Consider the following 17048-nt stretch of genomic DNA (forward strand, 5'->3'; position numbering starts at 1 on the left):
TTCAAATGTTATCAGCTTGTTATTTCCAAACCCTCCGAGGACCTTTACACCCGCTCAGTTTGGTTTGTAAATTTGCTTTGGTAAATAATAGTTGGCGTAACAGTCTCTGTTCTAGATATAAGATAATCCTCTACCTGATATCCTGTGTGTTTGTGTATGAGTGTCTGTTTTCCTTTGCCTGGTTGTTGGCCAAGATGTTCATTTCTCGTATGCGTGTGGCACTAAGGGTTTATGACTTTTTGCCCCTTGGAGTAGGCGACAGACTTCCAGGGGCACCTTACTGTTTCCTGTTGTCATCACAGGTGTTGTCAGAATGTGAACTTTAGTAGCCATTCACAATGCCGGGTTGCAGAGATTAACAATAAATAAAGATATAAAGACCTATGAGAGGATCAAATATATGCTGTACAAGCATCACACGTTTTAAAAACTTGGATTAGACAGCAAAAATGATATATGGAAAATGATATATCACCTAACATCCAAACCTTCTGTATTGATCAGTCGTATAGCACACTGCTTTTATCACTTGTATATACCAAGCTTTATTGTCAATGTAAGCATCTTCTTTCCCATCAGACACTTCACTTTTCACAGTGAGGTAGATTTAACCACTTGCTTCCCTGCCCATAGTCAAATGACGTCCGCAGGAGGGATCTCCCATCCTGGGCGGGCGTCATATGACATCCTCGGCTTCCCAGCCTCCTAGGGGACTCGCGTGTGCACCCGCCACGTCACTTGGGAGCCAATGCGCGTGCCCGGAGGCCACAATATCTGCTGGGCACCCGCCATTGCTGGTAACAGAGCAGGGACGTGGATCTGTGTGTGTAAACACACACAGATCCACGTCCTGTCAGGGGAAAAGAGACCAATCATGTGTTTCCTGTACAGAGGAACACCGATCGCTCTCCTCCCCTTGAGTCCCCTCCCCCTACAGTTAGAATCACTCCCTGGGTAACACATTTAACCCCTTGATCTCCCCCTAGTGTTAAACCCCTTCCATGCCAGTGACATTTATACAGTAATCAGTGAATTTTATAGGTGAATGGTCCCAAAATAGTGTCAAAAGTGTCCAATATGTGTGCCGCAATGTCACAGTCACAATAAAATCCAAGATCTCTGCCATTACTAGTAGAAAAAATAAATAATAAAAATGCAATAAATCTATCCCCTATTTTGTAGACGCTATAACTTTTGCACAAACCAAATAATATACGCTTAGTGCAAATTTCTTTTTTACCAAAAAATATGTAGAAGAATACATATCAGCCTAAATTGAGGAAATATATATATATATTTTTTTAATTGGGATATTTATTATAGCAAATAGTAAAAAATAGTATGCTTTTTGCAAACTTGTCACTTGTCACTTTTTAAAACTTTTGTTTATAACGCAAAAGATAAAGACCGGAGAGGGGATCAAATACCAACAAAAGAAAGCTCTATTTGTGGGGAAATATTGGTACAGTGTTGCATGACCGCACAATTGTCATTCAAAGTGCGACAACGATGAAAACAGAAATTGGCCTGGGTTGGAAGGGGGTGAAAATGCCCTGTATTGATTAAAGTAAAAGTCCACCCTAAGGCCTGGTTCAGCCCTATGCATTTTTTAGTTCATTTTCAGTTGTGCAGAAACACACTACAGTCCATTACCATGGTTTCCTATGGATTTAGTTCACATCTGTGCATTTTATGTAAAGGGACAGGGATTTTGTTCTGGTTTTTGGTTCCATAGACTTCAATGGATCAAAAATGTGTACTGAAAAACGCAAGATGCACCTGGATTATGCAAACTGCAACCTGCATAGGTGTGAATCAGGTCTAAGTGCCAGTTCACACTTTTGCTAGGTCAGACATCGCATGTGATTTGCACCGCACTGCTGTGCAGATCACATGCAATGTCCTTATGATGCAAATTCAGCCTTACAGCTTGTATGGCTGAATTTGCATTGCATTCAGACCAAAATCGCGCAGGACCAGAATCGGATCGCATAGATGTTCACATCCATGCGATCCGATTTCCTGTCTGAATGAATATGCAAACCATCTGGGCATGTGATTAACTTTCTATTGACACCCGCAGCGGTTCACATAGGGCAGTGTGAACTGCCTGCGATTTCTATGCAAAGCAGGTACTGTCACTGGAATCGTGCTGGTTCCCGCATCACACTGGTGTGAATCGGCACTAACACTAAAATCCCTGCATCTACAGACATCCACAATCTAACACTAACTTATTTAGCCCTCTAAAGAGGAAATAAGTATACATACCTTTTTCTGAGGCCAATTTGACCGGACCCCACGCTGAGCTGTCAGCTGCGGCTTTGCTGTGTGAGCGCGTTTCAGGAATCAAGGTTTGCTTAGTCATAAGATTAAGACTAAGTGAACCTTGATTCATGAAATGCGTTAATCTTGCCATGCCTGCATAGAGGTCTCATAATGTTTTATGATGCATCTTGATGGATTTTTATTTTCAATAAAGAATATAATCACTGCTTCATACCTGGAAGTGTGGTCAGATTTTTCTATATTACAAGTTTGAATTGGATGAGTAGATTTCCAGACTATGGGGTTGATTTACTAAAGGAAAATCCACTTTGCACTACAAGTGCACTTAGGAGTGCAGTCACTTTAGATCTGATGGGAAGATCTAAAATGAGGGGAAGCTCTGTTGATTTTATCATCCAATCATGTACAAGCAAAAAGGCTGCTTTTTATTTTTCTTGCATGTCCCCCTCAGATCTACAGTGACTGCACTTCCAAGTGCACTTGTAGTTGAGAGTGGATTTGCCTTTAGTAAATAAAGCAGAAGCTCCTTTTATCTACCTCCTCAACCCCTCTGGTACCACATTTGGCACCTTTCAGGGGGAGTGGGTACTTATTTTTGACAGGAACCCTGTTCCCACTTCCGCAGGCCCCTCTCCTCCTTCCCCTGCTGCCGGGCTATTCAGAAAGCACAGCGCGCTTGGCGTATGCGCAGTAGGGAACCAGCTGTGAGGCTGCAAGGCTTCACTGCTGGTTTCCTTTAGAAGGAATAATTGACGATTGAAAAATTGGCTGTGGTGCCGGCATTGCGGGAATCCTAGACAGGTAAGTGTCCTTATATTAAATGTTAGCAGCTCCAGTATTTGTAGCTGCTAACTTAAAAAAAAAAATTGGGGGGGGGGGGGGCTGGAGGGCTCGGCTTTAAGCAGCTAACACTCATTTTCAACAATAGGGAAAGTAATTCATTTCTGTAATCGCAACGTATTCAATCACCCTTATATTTTGTTTTGCCAGATTAAAAATCAGCTATACAACTATTTTAGTAAATGAAATTAAAGACTTAAGAAATGAATTAAAAAAGCATTTTTCATCATTTTTTTTCTTTTGACAGCTTAGTAGATGCCCTTTACTTATTCTTATGCGGTAGTGCAGTGTTCATTTCGACATCAAAATTGAGTTCTAGCCATAGTAGGGTTGATTTACTAAGCTGAGAGTACAAAATCTGGTGCAGCTGTGCATGGTTGTCAATCAGCTTCTAACTTCAGCTTGTTCAGTTAAAGCGTAACTCCACTTTTGTTGAAAAAAAAAACATTCCCCTCTGGGTGATCTATGTACATTGCAGGGATTATAACAACATTTGTTGCAGATTCCTACCTTTTATTTTTCTGAGGAAATCACTGTGTGATTCTCTGTGTCCATGTGGGAAAGTGAATCTAATGGTAGTGGTTTCATAATTATCAAACAGCTGTGGCAGCTCCAATGAGAAAAGCTGAAGGGTCTGCATCCCTTTAGACGTGTTCCTATTGGAAGTATCTTACCAAAAATTACATTTTTGTTGCAGGGGATGCCGGAAATCATACTTGCATCTTAGTGCAGACTTCTGGGAAAATCAGTGAGCCAATCACACAAGCAGGAAATTATGTTTCTAAGGGGCATTCTGTGCACATTCTGTGTACAGAACACCTCCAAGTAGCCATATTGCATTGCATTTTCAGAGAATTACAGTGGCTGCAGATTGAAAAGGAAAGGTCATTTTTAATAACATACAATTAGAATATGATTTGTGTCACAATTGTAAAGGCCCTATTGTTTTTTCTTTATTTACTATTTTTTTCCCCACGAAAGTGGAGTTACCCTTTAAGCTTTGACAAAAAAAGTTGACTTCTATCTGACTTGTGCCCATAGACTTTAATGGAAGTCACCTCTAAGTCGGATCCTAATCTATATTAACCTCCCTGGCGGTATTCCCGAGTCTGGCGTGGGGTAAGATTTAAATACCATAAGCGGTATCCCCGAGCCAGACTCGGGATCGCATCGCTGGATCCATAGAGGGGTTTACTTACCTTGTCCCCTGGATCCAGCGATGTCCTCCTGCTTTGATCAGTGAGCCGTCCTCCTCTCGATCTGTCACATCGCCGGGCTCCGTTCCCTTCGAGTGTTGCGACGCACAGGGACGGAGTTCGGCGCAAAATTCAAAAAGTTAAATACACAGTATAGATACAGTATACTGTAATCTTACAGATTACAGTACTGTATCAAATAATTACACATCCCCTTTGCCCCTAGTGGTTTGTCCAGTGTCCTGCATGCAATTTTATATTATAAATACTGTTCTTTATGCCTGGAAACTGGAGATTGTCCATAGCAACCAAAAAGTGTCCGCTTACATCAAAAGTGGTTATTGACCAACTAGAAAACAGCGATAATAAATTAGAATCACTCGCAGAATTGAGCGATAGTAATTTGTGGGGAAATTCATCATCAAACACTAAAAGTAATGACAGCGACAATTCTGCAACTCAGCATATTTCAGTGTTTTTGATTTGATTACATTATAGAATAATTTTTATTATTATCATATTATTATTTTTTAGAATTATTTATAGTTATTTATTTTATTTTATATATATATATATATATATATATATATATATATATATATATATATATATATATATATTATATTATATTATCATTTATGATTTTATATTTCAAATTTTATCATACCTGGGATGTCTATTAGACTCTTGTTTGGACAGATTTAAGTGAGTTATTCCTAAGAATTACAGGCTTACAATATAAAACGCCAAATTTCTATGCAAAATAATTGTACCGTTTTCAGCACCTAAAATCTGAAATAATCATACCACCAGGGAGGTTAAAGCGGTTGTATAGCCAAATTTTTAACTTTGACCTACAGGTAAGCCTATAATAAGGCTTACCTGTAGGTAAAAATAATATCTCCTAAACCTGTATGGTTTAGGAGATATTCCCCTCGCAATGAGCCGCTGACTTCAGAGGCTCATGCGCACCGGGGATTCTCAGCTGAAAGTCTGGCAGACGCCAGACCCCGCTGGGGAGTGACGACGTTGCGGCTCTGACCACTCACAGCGCCGGAGCTGTGATGAACGGAAGACACGCCGAGGGAACATGTCAGCTCCCTTGGCGTGGACTGAGTGAGATGCTGGCGCCTCGCTCCAAAGTAAGTATTTCATAATGAGCTAGTATGCGGTGCATACTAGCTCATTATGCCTTTTCTCTTACAGGTGTAGAAAAAAAAAAGTCAGTGGGTTTACTCTCGCTTTAATGTGATTATGATCCAACATTACAAGAAGATTACCTAGGCATTCCAATAGTCGCTTCTAATGTTACATCAAGTCTCATCAAAGCAGTACTCAAGTCGGCAGCAAATTGCCAGGAAGTCGCCTGATAAAAGTCGCACCGCATGTCGTGCGACTATCAGGTCACAGTAGTGTGAACCAAGTAGTGTCTCCATCTTGAAAAGATATTATTTGACTCTTTCATGTTTCAGAACATAATGTCCATAAACTTTTTCTTAAGCAATGATTCAGTTCCATTGGCTCAATCCACCTCCGCTTCTAACTTCAGAATTCCAGTAAACAGGGCAAGAGAACAGATTATCTATTAACAGATTTTTGTGCAATGGTCATCCTATCAGAAAACAGACAGACATCACATGATATGGCTATTGAGCTATAAGAGGAAAAGTTCAGATTCTAAGTGACTATTACAACTAAGCATGGCTAAATTAATGAGGGTGGTCGTGTTACTAGTCCTCTGCACCTCTGCAGTGTGGTGCGCTAGCGATTATGATGAGGAAGATGGGGTAATTGTATAATGATAACATTTCGTGTATATATGTTATAGATAATGTTTGATAATGATCATTATTATAATCCAAAACAATATCTAATGGTTTATCATTTAATTCTTCTTTTTTTTATTTGTTTTCTTGCAGGAAACCCCAGCGAAAACGGTAATTATGCAAGCATTGTTTTACTGTTAATGCTTTTGTTTTCTTATCCGAATTATAAATATAGACTGTCATTTGATTAAAAAAGTAATTTTAACCCTAGCTTGTGTTCAGTAAAAATAGTCAAGAAAAGAATTATTTCTTGAAATTATGGAAGAACAATTAAATTTACGATTTTAGTAAATCAACTTAAGTTACATGATATGAACCAAACCTGAATATACAGTAATTAGTTATACCAATCTAGCAGCTGTAGTCAAATAGTCAGCAACATCAGCTAATTTAAATAGCATAAACATATACTGCACTTAGGAAATACAATGTATATTGTCCTTGATCCCCTGACACCTGGCAGTTCCAAAACAATTCATATACTGCACTTATTTTAAGTGCAACACCCCCCTCCCCACCATACAATGTACTTACATTTATCTCTAATTATAACATCTATGTAACACATTAACAATATGACAGCAACATTCTTTAAGGAAATTAGTGAATTTGATCCAAATTTATTTGAAGAATATTTTCATATTGCACAAAAGTTTTAATTGCAAGTATACTATGGGGTGGGTTGCAGTTAAAGTAAGCGCTGTAGTTTTAGTTCTATATATAATATAGCTTGGGAAAATCTGCCCTTTAAAGGCACCTAGTGCACAGTGGAGTTGGTTTACTAAAACTGGAGAGTGCAAAATCTGGTGCATAGTAGCCAATCCGCTTCTAACTTCAGCTTGTTCAATTAAGCTTTGACAATAAAACCTGAAAGCTGATTGGCTACCATGGACAAATTTTATATTCTCCAGTTTTAGTAAATCAACCCCAGTGTAAGTGGAAATACGATAGGTGCAATGCCACTGACCTGTAGCAATCAATCAACAAATAATCAACATAAAGGTGCAGAAAAGGTGCAATCTGAATAGTTACTGTGATGATCATCATCATTTAACTTGCAATGCCTAATTAAAGCCCATTTGTGTATCCACACCATTAATATACTAATTCAAATTTTATTCTTTAACTGTCATTTTTGGGTTCCAGATTGGTAGCTGTTTGCCCACATAGAACTGTGTGAAGGGGTCCAGAGGTGCAGGGTGCTGTGTGAAGGGGTCCTGAGGTGCAGGATGCTATGTAAAGGGGTTCAGAGGTGCAGAGTGCTGTGTAAAGGGGTCCAGAGGTGCAGGGTAGTGTGTAATGTAAAGGGGTCCAGAGGTGCAGGGTGCTGTGTAATTTAAATAGGTTCAGAGATGCAGGTACTGTGTAATGTAAAAGGGTCCAGAGGTGCAGGGTGCAGTGTAATGCAAAGGGGTCCAGAGGTGCAGGGTGCTGTGTAAAGGGGTCCAGGGGTGCAGGGTTCTGTGTAATGTAAAGGGGTCCAGAGGTGCAGGGTGCTGTGTAAAGGGGACCAGAGGTGCAGGGTGCTGTGTAAAGGGGTCCAGAGGTGCAGGGTGCTGTGTAATGTAAAGGGGTCCTGAGGTGCAGGGTGCTGTGTAATGTAAACGGGTCCAGAGGTGCAGGGTGCTGTGTATTGCAAAGGGGTCCAGAGATGCAGTGTGCTGTGTAATGTAAAGGGGTCCAGAGGTGCAGTTGAGGAGAGGGGGTACACAGCAGTGACAAAGAGATATTGAGGGATGCAGAGGTGTGCAGGGGACACAGTGGGGTCTTTTTGCATTTTAACTTGGGGGGAGGCAGATATAGGATCCACCCTGGGAGCCAAATGCTCTAGGTACACCCCAGGCTGCCAGGGAACCTTCCCTGCCAGCAGAACACAATGATTAGTGTTGCCAGTTATAGTCGGTGGCACTAATCATTCAGGAAAAGCCAAACAGGCTGGTTGTACACAAGTCAATCGATGGATCAACTTGTATACAACCAGGGTGCCCATGATACATGGATTGAAATTGAGCCAGTCCCTGCTGATCTGACCAGATTTCTTTCCATGTATGGCTGTCTTTAAGAGGCCTGTGTTGTAATTTTTTTTGAAAAGGGTGAAGTTTCTCTTTAGGAGATGATTTATTGTTTGAGTCATAGTCAAGTTTGTTGGAAGTCCTTGACTAAAAAAAAAAGTGCATGGAGAATTGGGCTCTCAATTAGGAAAGGTGATGAAAACAATGCTGCTCATCACTGATTTTTTTTTAAATAAGCCTAGAAAAGGTAAATACATTAAATACAGTTTCAAGCACAGTGCAAATTCTAAATTGTGTGAGGGGGTGGCAGCAAAGTTTAGAAGGATTTTAGAATTGAATGGATTTAATGAATATATATTTGCACATTTTAGGTGACGTCAGAATCAGGAGTTGATGCCAGAGGACATCGCCCACTTCAACCTGGGCAAAAACCAAGTCCCACCCGAAGACCCCCTCCACCTCCTGTAAGTGGAGGTGGAGGTGGTTACAGAGCACGTCCCACCAAGCCTCCAGCAAAAGGTCAGAAGAAGGAAGCCGTCGTATATCCTGATGAAGGAGGCTGTAAACATGCATATGAAGAATTGGTAAGAATATATTAAGCTTCAGCGATATATTTACAAGGAAATGTAAAGATTAACAACAAAGAGTTATAGGATCCTGAAAGAGAAAACAATCTTTATCTTTAAGTTGAGAACTGTCTATGGCTATGTCTGATAACAAAGCAAACGTTCTACAGAGTGAGACACCCTGGGACAGCCTGTATTTAGGTGTTTTGGCAACTTTTCCTTTATATTTAATATTCTGTTGCTTACATCATTGTTATATAGGGAGAATTATGTCCAACTGGTTGTGAACTGAGAAAAACACTTGTTAAACAAGAGAAGACTGTGAAAGATGGCCTGAATTTAGTACGTCCCAGAGTAGAGTCACTTTCACACTCATCAACGAATATCTACAAGTATGCTTCCCTGCTTGGAGACAAAGTGAAGGAAAGACGGCAGCAAAATCAAGGTAACTAACATTTGAGTTTGTGTTGGCATTTTTTTGTAATTACCTTGGAAATTTATCATGATCACTATGGCTATGTGTGATAGTTTACCTGTGACATCTTTCTTTATCAGATAATCAGAATGTTGTAAATGAATACAGTGAAAGTCTGGAGGAGCAGTATACCTATATCAAAGAAAATCTGGACAACAACATCCCATCCAACCTCCGTATCCTCCGCCAGGTGTTGGAAAACCTTCGGTCCAAAATTCAAAAACTGGAAGCCACCATATCCACCCAGGTGGAGAACTGCAAGTCTCCATGTGTTTCATCATGCAATATTCCAGTGGTATCTGGCAAAGGTACTCTTCATCCTATTCCTTCATGTAATGTTATGCTACTGAAGACAATCTAGCCAGATCAGTGAGGAGAATGTAGAAGTAACAGCATTAGATTTTTTTTTAAGTTTTAGATTTTATAGCCAGTTATTTTTTTCCTAAAGAAATTAAAGCATTACTGCAAGTCATACACGTACTAATATGCTGTTAAAGCATATACGAAGGCAAAAAAATAATATTTGCAATACATGTCTGCAATACATACACATTTTCCCATGTTTAGTGTTAAAGATGCCTTTTGGTTTGCCAGACATGCACTCAGCTCCTACTCAGCCGGCCATACATGAATTGAATCTCTGCCGGTTCAGCAGAGCAGGGACCAGCCAAGATTCAATCCATGTGTATGCATCGATCAACTTCACTACCACCAACCTGTCAGATTTTTGGCATGTGGTTACTGCTAGAGGCTATAGCTGCCAGCAGTAATCATTAGGGTTGATTTGTTAAAACTGGAATACAAAATCTGGTGCAGCTGGGCAGTTTTAGTAAATCAAGCCCATTGTGTTCTGCCGACTGGGAAGGCTCCATGCGCCAACCTCAGGGGCGTTGTTAGGTGGCAAAAGGACCATGGGCTTCAGCCCGAAGTCCAAGGCGGGGGGTGGGAGTTGGTCTACATGACGCAGGCTTTTTTTTTGCATGTGCCGTTACCTACCTGACCTACATACACTGTCGGTAGTGACCTACATACACTGACCTACCTACACGGACTTACCAATACCGACCTACATACACTGACCTACCTACACTGACCTACATACATTGACGGTAGTGACCTACATACACTGACCTACATACACTGGCAGTACTGACCTACCTACACTGACCTACCTGCAATGACCTGCCTGACCCACATAAACGGACATTTACATACACTGCCTGACCTCCCTCAGCTTAGCCGGGGTGTGCGGTGACACAGCAGCCAGGCAGGCAGTCAGTCAGTCAGTCATCAGAGGAGGAGTCGAGGAGGAGAGGAGAGCGCCGAGCAGGGAGGAGCATTGTAATTCCCACCTTCTGGAGCCTGCAGCACCTATGATGAACGTCACACATCCCATGGTCCCGGCAATGGACCAGTGGCACGTCCTATGATGGACGTCACACATCCCGTGGTCCCCGCAATGGACCAGTGGGACGTCCATCATAGGCGTTGCAGGGCTCCAGAAGGCAGGACCTGATATGGCACTCGGCTGCACTCGGCCACACTCGGCGGCGCTTGGGATCAGACCGGTCCCGGTGCTCGCCGCCCGGGGCTAACAATGAAGCTGCATGCCTGAGACTCTGGGGTTTTCAGGATCACATGTGGAGCTTCGCCCCCCTAGCCACCCTCTCCCAATGCCCCTGACCCCCTCCCCACCAGCAGAACACTATACCACTGTGGGAGCCATTCCCCCATTTAGCAATGACTGTGTTGATGGGGATACCGAGCAATTAGGGTTGCAGGAAAGAAAACTGAAGTCCTGTTTTAGACTGACAACACACTGCTTTTTTTGTGGACTCAGTGTTGTTAGTTTTGCCCAGTGTTGCTAAACCACTAAACCATGCCTAGTTTCAGCTCTCCACAATACAAAGACTATTTTTTTTCTGTAGTCCAAGATAACTAGGAGGGCTCTCGGAGATAACATAGGACATGTGGAGAAGATACAGGACAGCTCTGAATTACTGACACTGTTTTATTTTTTTGAACGTATCAAACAGATATAACAAATTAGTACTATGTCGTTGGCAGTACAGCCCTGTAAATTGACTGGCTGCAATAGAAACTCAATGGTACTAATTGTTTATCCTAGCATAATACTAAAAAAAAAAAACTACATGTGGTATTGCCCATCTGCTCCACAATAATAAAATAACAGTTGCCCTTTAAGTAAATAATCATCTTCCTTTGCTGTTCTGCTGTCAATAGCAAATTAAATGTACATGTATTATTGCAGAGTGCGAAGAAATCTACAGGAAGGGTGGAGAGGCATCAGAGATGTACCTCATTCAACCAGATGGATTCTTCCGACCATTCAAGGTTTATTGTGACATGACCACACAAGATGGAGGTAAGAAGCTGAAAGTGCATTGGTTGTATTGTAATAGGACATATTTAATAGAACGTTTGTAGATGGTTAATATGCACATATAGCTACAACAGATCACAAAGAAAACAAACATATTATTTTAAAGTACGTGTAAAGCCTTTCACTAAAAATTATTATGCACTACTACAGAGTTAGCAAAGCATGATGTCAGGAGCTGTGGCGTGCAGGTTCTGATATGTGTGCACATGCCATAGCTACGATTGCACAGCACTTCTCAGATACCATGGATCCATATATCCCATGATGCATCAAGGGCCTGCATCTAATCTGTGATGAGTAGGCAGGTCTCCTTGGTTGAGACACAAGCTGGGCATGCCAGTGCACTGATGGGTTGATTTACTAACAGCAATTAGACTGTGCACTTTGTAAAGTGCAGTTGCACTCTGTAAGTGCAGTTGCTCCAGAGATTAGTAAATGAGCAGATGCTCTGCTGACTTCCATCATCCAATCATGTGCAAGCAAAAATGCTGTTTTTTTTAAATATCCCTTGCACGTGATTGGGTATTCTTTGCAAAGTGAAGCTTTACCTCATTTACTAAGTCCTATAGCAACTGCACTTACAGAGTGCACAGTATATTTGCCTTTAGTAAATCAACCCCCCTGTGTCAGCATCTCAGCCTGTAGTTCTTCTCAGGAGTTCTACAGAGGGCAACAACACCCCTTCTGCAGTGAGACACTCATGCCTACAAAAGAAAGTACTGATGCCGTTTTTTTCCTGGAAGAATCGCTAGATAAAATTAGACACAATAAAAGACTCGCTTTAAAAAAAGAGGACATCAAAAGTTTTAGTGGAAGGGAGGCATGCATGTATTACATTTAACTTTGGGGTTTTGGCACACTATAAATTTGCCCTTTCCTAGCAGCACACTCTCCATCCACTTCCTCAGCCCTATATAATCTCTTAATTACATCTTGAACCTACATAAGGTGTTGTCTCTTCCTTCGAAGTGGCTGAATAAAGAACTAAGGGAGTGAGGAGAAGGTGAGTATATGCTGCTGGGCAAGGAGGGAAGACAACCGAACTAGTTATCTTGCGATGTATAGACAATGCATGGGTTAACTAAGTCAATTGGATTGCTTGCTTATGTCCGACTGCTGTCTAATATCAGTTTTAACCTGCTGCTTGTATATCTCTGCACATGTTTTGTGGATTAAGACTTTTGGAGGCATGTAGAAAAGACAGAAGTGTTTCATATACTGTATACTCAATATCTTTTATTTTACACAATCTCTCAGGATGGACTCTGATCCAGAACAGACAAGATGGCAGTGTTGGCTTTGGTAGAACATGGGATTCCTACAAGAATGGATTTGGAAATATTGCTCGTGATGGCGGCAAAGGAATCTGTGACATGCCAGGTATGCTTCATTTATATACATTTCAGGTTTTTCCAATAGTATATGTTACAGAGGAGAAAACTGGAGGTATCTGTTTTATTCTAAATACACACCACATGGGATGAGTAAGTCAATCTGCCCAAACTGGGAATTGCAAACGAACAAGTGGATTTGATAAACACAACATTTTGTGAAAATTTTGATATTTTGCATTCTACCTGTGATGTAATTAGAATATTTGGACTACTGCCCAAATAAGTGCTTAATATAGGTCCAAATATGGGCATATATGCCAATGATGGCCAATTGTGGCAGAGCAAACCTAGAAAGCCATGCACTTTAACATCTTACTAAATGCATCATTAGCAGTGGCGATCCGTCCATTAAGGGCACAGGGATGCCGCCCCTCAATCCATGCGCCCGGCCCCTAATCTACATGCAGGGTGCCGTACACATTGATTCCAATAAGGTTTTTTTTTCTTAGAACATGTGATTAGAGCCAGAGGCTCTAAATGACTTCAAAAAGGGGTGGGCTCGGGGGTGTAGAGCACTGCGCCCTGAACCCACCCAATTGTGTGACAATGGCGAATTAATATTCGCTATTGTCTTTCTGATTCTCTTCCCGAGAGGAGAAGCGATCCTATTGGCCGCTGCACGGAGGGAAGGAGGAGGGAAGCGATGAGACCCGAGAAGCCAGAGACGCAGGAAGGTTCAGGAGGTAAGGGCGGGGCTGACCAAGCGACGGGGGGCATGGCGATGTCTTGTTTACCACCCCCCGACATATACAGCACCATCCGCCACTGATTGGTTCCCTTAACCTCCCTGGTGGTATGATTATTTCAGATTTTAGGTGCTGAAAGCGGTACAATTATTTTGCATGGAAATTTGGCATTTTATATTGTAGTCCTGTAATTCTTAGGAATAACTCAGTTAAATCTGTCAAAACCAGAGTCTAGCAGACATCCTGGGTATGATAAAGTTTGAAAAATGAAATCATAAATTATAATATAGTATAATAATAACTATAAATAATTATACCAAATAATAATATAACAATAATAAAAATTATTCAATAATGTAATCAAATCAAACACACTGAAATTTGCTCAGTTGCAGAATTGTCACTGTCATTACTTTTCAGTATTTGATGACGGATCTCCCCACAAATTGCTATCGCTCAATTCTGCGAGTGATTCTAATTTATTATCATTTTTGATGTAAATGGATGGTTTTGGTTGCTATGGACAATCTCCAGTTTCCAGGCATAAAGAACAGTTTTTATAATATAAAACTGTATGCAGGACACTGGGCAGACCACTAGGGACAAAAGGGATGTGAAATAATTACATACAGCAATGTAATCTGTAAGATTACATTATACTGTATGTATACTGTGTATTTCACTTTTTGAATTTGGCGCCATTCTCCGTCCCCATGCGTTGCAACCCTTGCAGGGAACGGAGATCGGCTCCATGATGAGTCGATTGGAGGACGAGCCGTTCGTACAGCAGGGGGACATCGCTGGATCCAAGGGAGAAGGTAAGTAAACCTCCTCCTGCATTCAGCGATGCGGTCCTGAGTTTGGCTTGGGGTAACCGCTTTTGGTAGAAAATCTCCATCCCGAGCCAGACACAGGAATACTGCCAGGGGGGTTAAAGTGATTGTAAAGGAAATTTTGAAAAAAGTCATACCTGCTCTTCTCAGGTCCCCCATCCATGCTCTGGGCCTCTCCCCTTGCTGAGTGCCCCCCTAGCAAGCCACTTGCTGTTGGGTCACTTGTGCATGCTTGTTCCCAAGCCAGCTTTCTGTGTCCAGACACAGAGAGCGTGGGTTAGCCCCAGCCCCCGCTCCTGCCTCACTGGCTGTGATTGGCCGAAGTGAGAGCCTATAGAACTTTTCAGAGCTATGAGTGACAAATATGTCTAAACTACTTTAAGGTTACGTTTGTTTTTTTAAGCTACACCAGAACGCTGCATAGGGAAGTTTTTATAATCATACTAAGCCTTTATTGCTTTCTTAGGTGAATTCTGGGTGGGTAATGACAAGATTAGCCAGCTTACAAATCTGGGACCCACTGAAGCTTTGATTGAAATGGAAGACTGGAATGGCCAAAAAGTATCTGCTCAGTACACCGCTTTTACTGTACAAAATGAGGCAAATAAATATCAGCTGTCTGTCAGTGGCTACAAAGGAAACGCAGGCAATGCACTTCTAGAAGGGGCATCACAACTGAAAGGAGAAAACAGAACCATGACAATACACAATGGCATGTACTTCAGCACATACGACAGAGACAACGATGGATGGTACGTATGAAGTTCACCTTTTTCTTTTACAATTTGTGTATATTTATATAGCTCAAAGAGAGATATAGAGATGTAATGCATTGAGATATAGAGATGTAATGCGTTGCTCTTCAGACTACGTTGGACCAATCATATTAGCTTTTACCTTGAGCTTACAATTTTGTTCCTCTAGCACCCAAATAGAAGCAGAACCTTATACACTCTAGGACCAGTCGGGACAGGCGAAAATAAATATTACATTATTTTTTGGGGGATTTGACATTGAAATAGAACAGCACTACATAGAGAACCAATGATGTGAAAAAAAACTAGCAACCAAAAATATTGCAAGGCCGAAATGATAAACAGTATTAGCCTCTGTGACACCTCAAATATCTTTAAATATTGCGCAGATCGTTTAATTTATCTGGTAGTAATCTATACTATTTGTTTTATCTGTAGGTTGATTGCAGATCCAAACAAACAGTGCTCTAAAGAAGATGGTGGTGGATGGTGGTACAATAGATGCCACTCCGCTAACCCCAATGGCAGATATTACTGGCTTGGTCATTACACATTTGATATGACAAGGCATGGAACAGATGATGGTGTGGTATGGATGAACTGGAAGGGTTCTTGGTACTCAATGAAGAAGATGAGCATAAAGATCAGACCATTCTTCACTCCATAAGTGAGAAGAAATAGAGCTGTGCCCAACCAGCAAACCATTAGCCTAAGCAATACCAATGGGCTTCAAAAACACATGAATCAACTTCAAGTGGCTTATATTGTTGATAATAATATACACAGCATTGCATTGGAAACATAAAGTGAACACAAGACAAGGCAGTTAACTCCAAGAGACATGCATAGCAAGTCACCATGATATATATTTATGAAAGTGCAATGGTATAGGGACAATTGAAAAAAGTGTAGTGAAGAAAGCTGTGCAATCTTGGAGTAATCATCTATAATGACCAGTCATTGCTTCAACTGAGAGGTGAAACCTGGCTAGTTGGTGCCCACGGCTGCTCCACTTTTTACTAGTCGCTGTTAATCTGTCTCTGAGTGTTCAGTCAAAATTAAATAACATCCTCTATCTTAAATCCATCATTGCGACTAAACTTTTTAAAACATACTGTCAAGTTGTTGTTGATAATGAACTTCATGACAATAAAACCACTGAAGAATTCTCTGAATCCGTTAAGTTTGTTTAAAAATAAAATAAAACATTTTTAATGAAAGTCAGCTATTTGCAAATGCATGTATCTCAAAAATATTTGAGATAAGTCTTTTTGTGCTCATTGCATACATATACATTATTTGGTGTTTTATTTTTTATAAGTTCTGGGATAATGATCTGTTTCCTAAAAACAGCAATCCGCCTCCCAACTATAGTTTCTCAAAGTAGTTTTGAAAATTAACATATAAGGCTTGGCAGAGAGTTGCTACTTCACTTTTGTAAGCATATACAGTACATAACTCCCAACCATCCCTGATTGGCCAGGACCATCCCGGAAATTGGTCCTTGTCCCAGAGCCCCAATGAATCAGGGCTGAGCCCGGGGTCGCCTGTGCAGGGTGTCTAGGTCTCCACGCGCCGTACATTGTGTATCACAGCCGCCAGCTGTAATCTCTCCCCGCCTACCTCTCTGACACACACGCACAGTGCAGAGTGGAGTGCATGCTCCCCACCCCTTCCTCCTCCGATTTTTTCTCCTGTACAGAGGAGGAGGCGGGGAGCACACACTCCACTCTGCCAGAACCGCAATCTGAGGTCTGTGTGACACATGGCAG

General features: G+C 41.3%; 1 protein-coding gene across 1 annotated transcript; it reads left to right on the top strand.

Annotated features, from left to right (window-relative positions):
• Positions 1-5974: 5974 nt before the first annotated feature.
• Positions 5975-16451, top strand: FGB (fibrinogen beta chain). The gene is made up of 9 exons (XM_077477072.1): positions 5975-6112; positions 6245-6262; positions 8535-8747; positions 8991-9174; positions 9285-9512; positions 11477-11590; positions 12866-12988; positions 14988-15273; positions 15715-16451. The coding sequence occupies exons 1-9, from the start codon at positions 6026-6028 to the stop codon at positions 15941-15943; spliced, it is 1482 nt and encodes a 493-aa protein (XP_077333198.1). The 5' UTR covers positions 5975-6025; the 3' UTR covers positions 15944-16451.
• The last annotated feature ends 597 nt before the right edge of the window (positions 16452-17048 follow it).

Source organism: Lithobates pipiens, unplaced genomic scaffold (genome assembly GCF_037356315.1).
Source record: "Lithobates pipiens isolate NorthernLeopardFrog02 unplaced genomic scaffold, aLitPip1_a1.2 Scaffold_13, whole genome shotgun sequence".
NCBI lineage: Eukaryota > Metazoa > Chordata > Amphibia > Anura > Ranidae > Lithobates > Lithobates pipiens.

Bases quoted from the DNA above. Each gene is read 5' to 3' on its own strand.
- FGB (XM_077477072.1), top strand. From the start codon at position 6,026: ATGGCTAAATTAATGAGGGTGGTCGTGTTACTAGTCCTCTGCACCTCT. The intron at 8,748-8,990 runs GTAAGAATATAT...ATTGTTATATAG, and splicing joins AACATGCATATGAAGAATTG to GGAGAATTATGTCCAACTGG. The intron at 11,591-12,865 runs GTAAGAAGCTGA...ACAATCTCTCAG, and splicing joins CATGACCACACAAGATGGAG to GATGGACTCTGATCCAGAAC.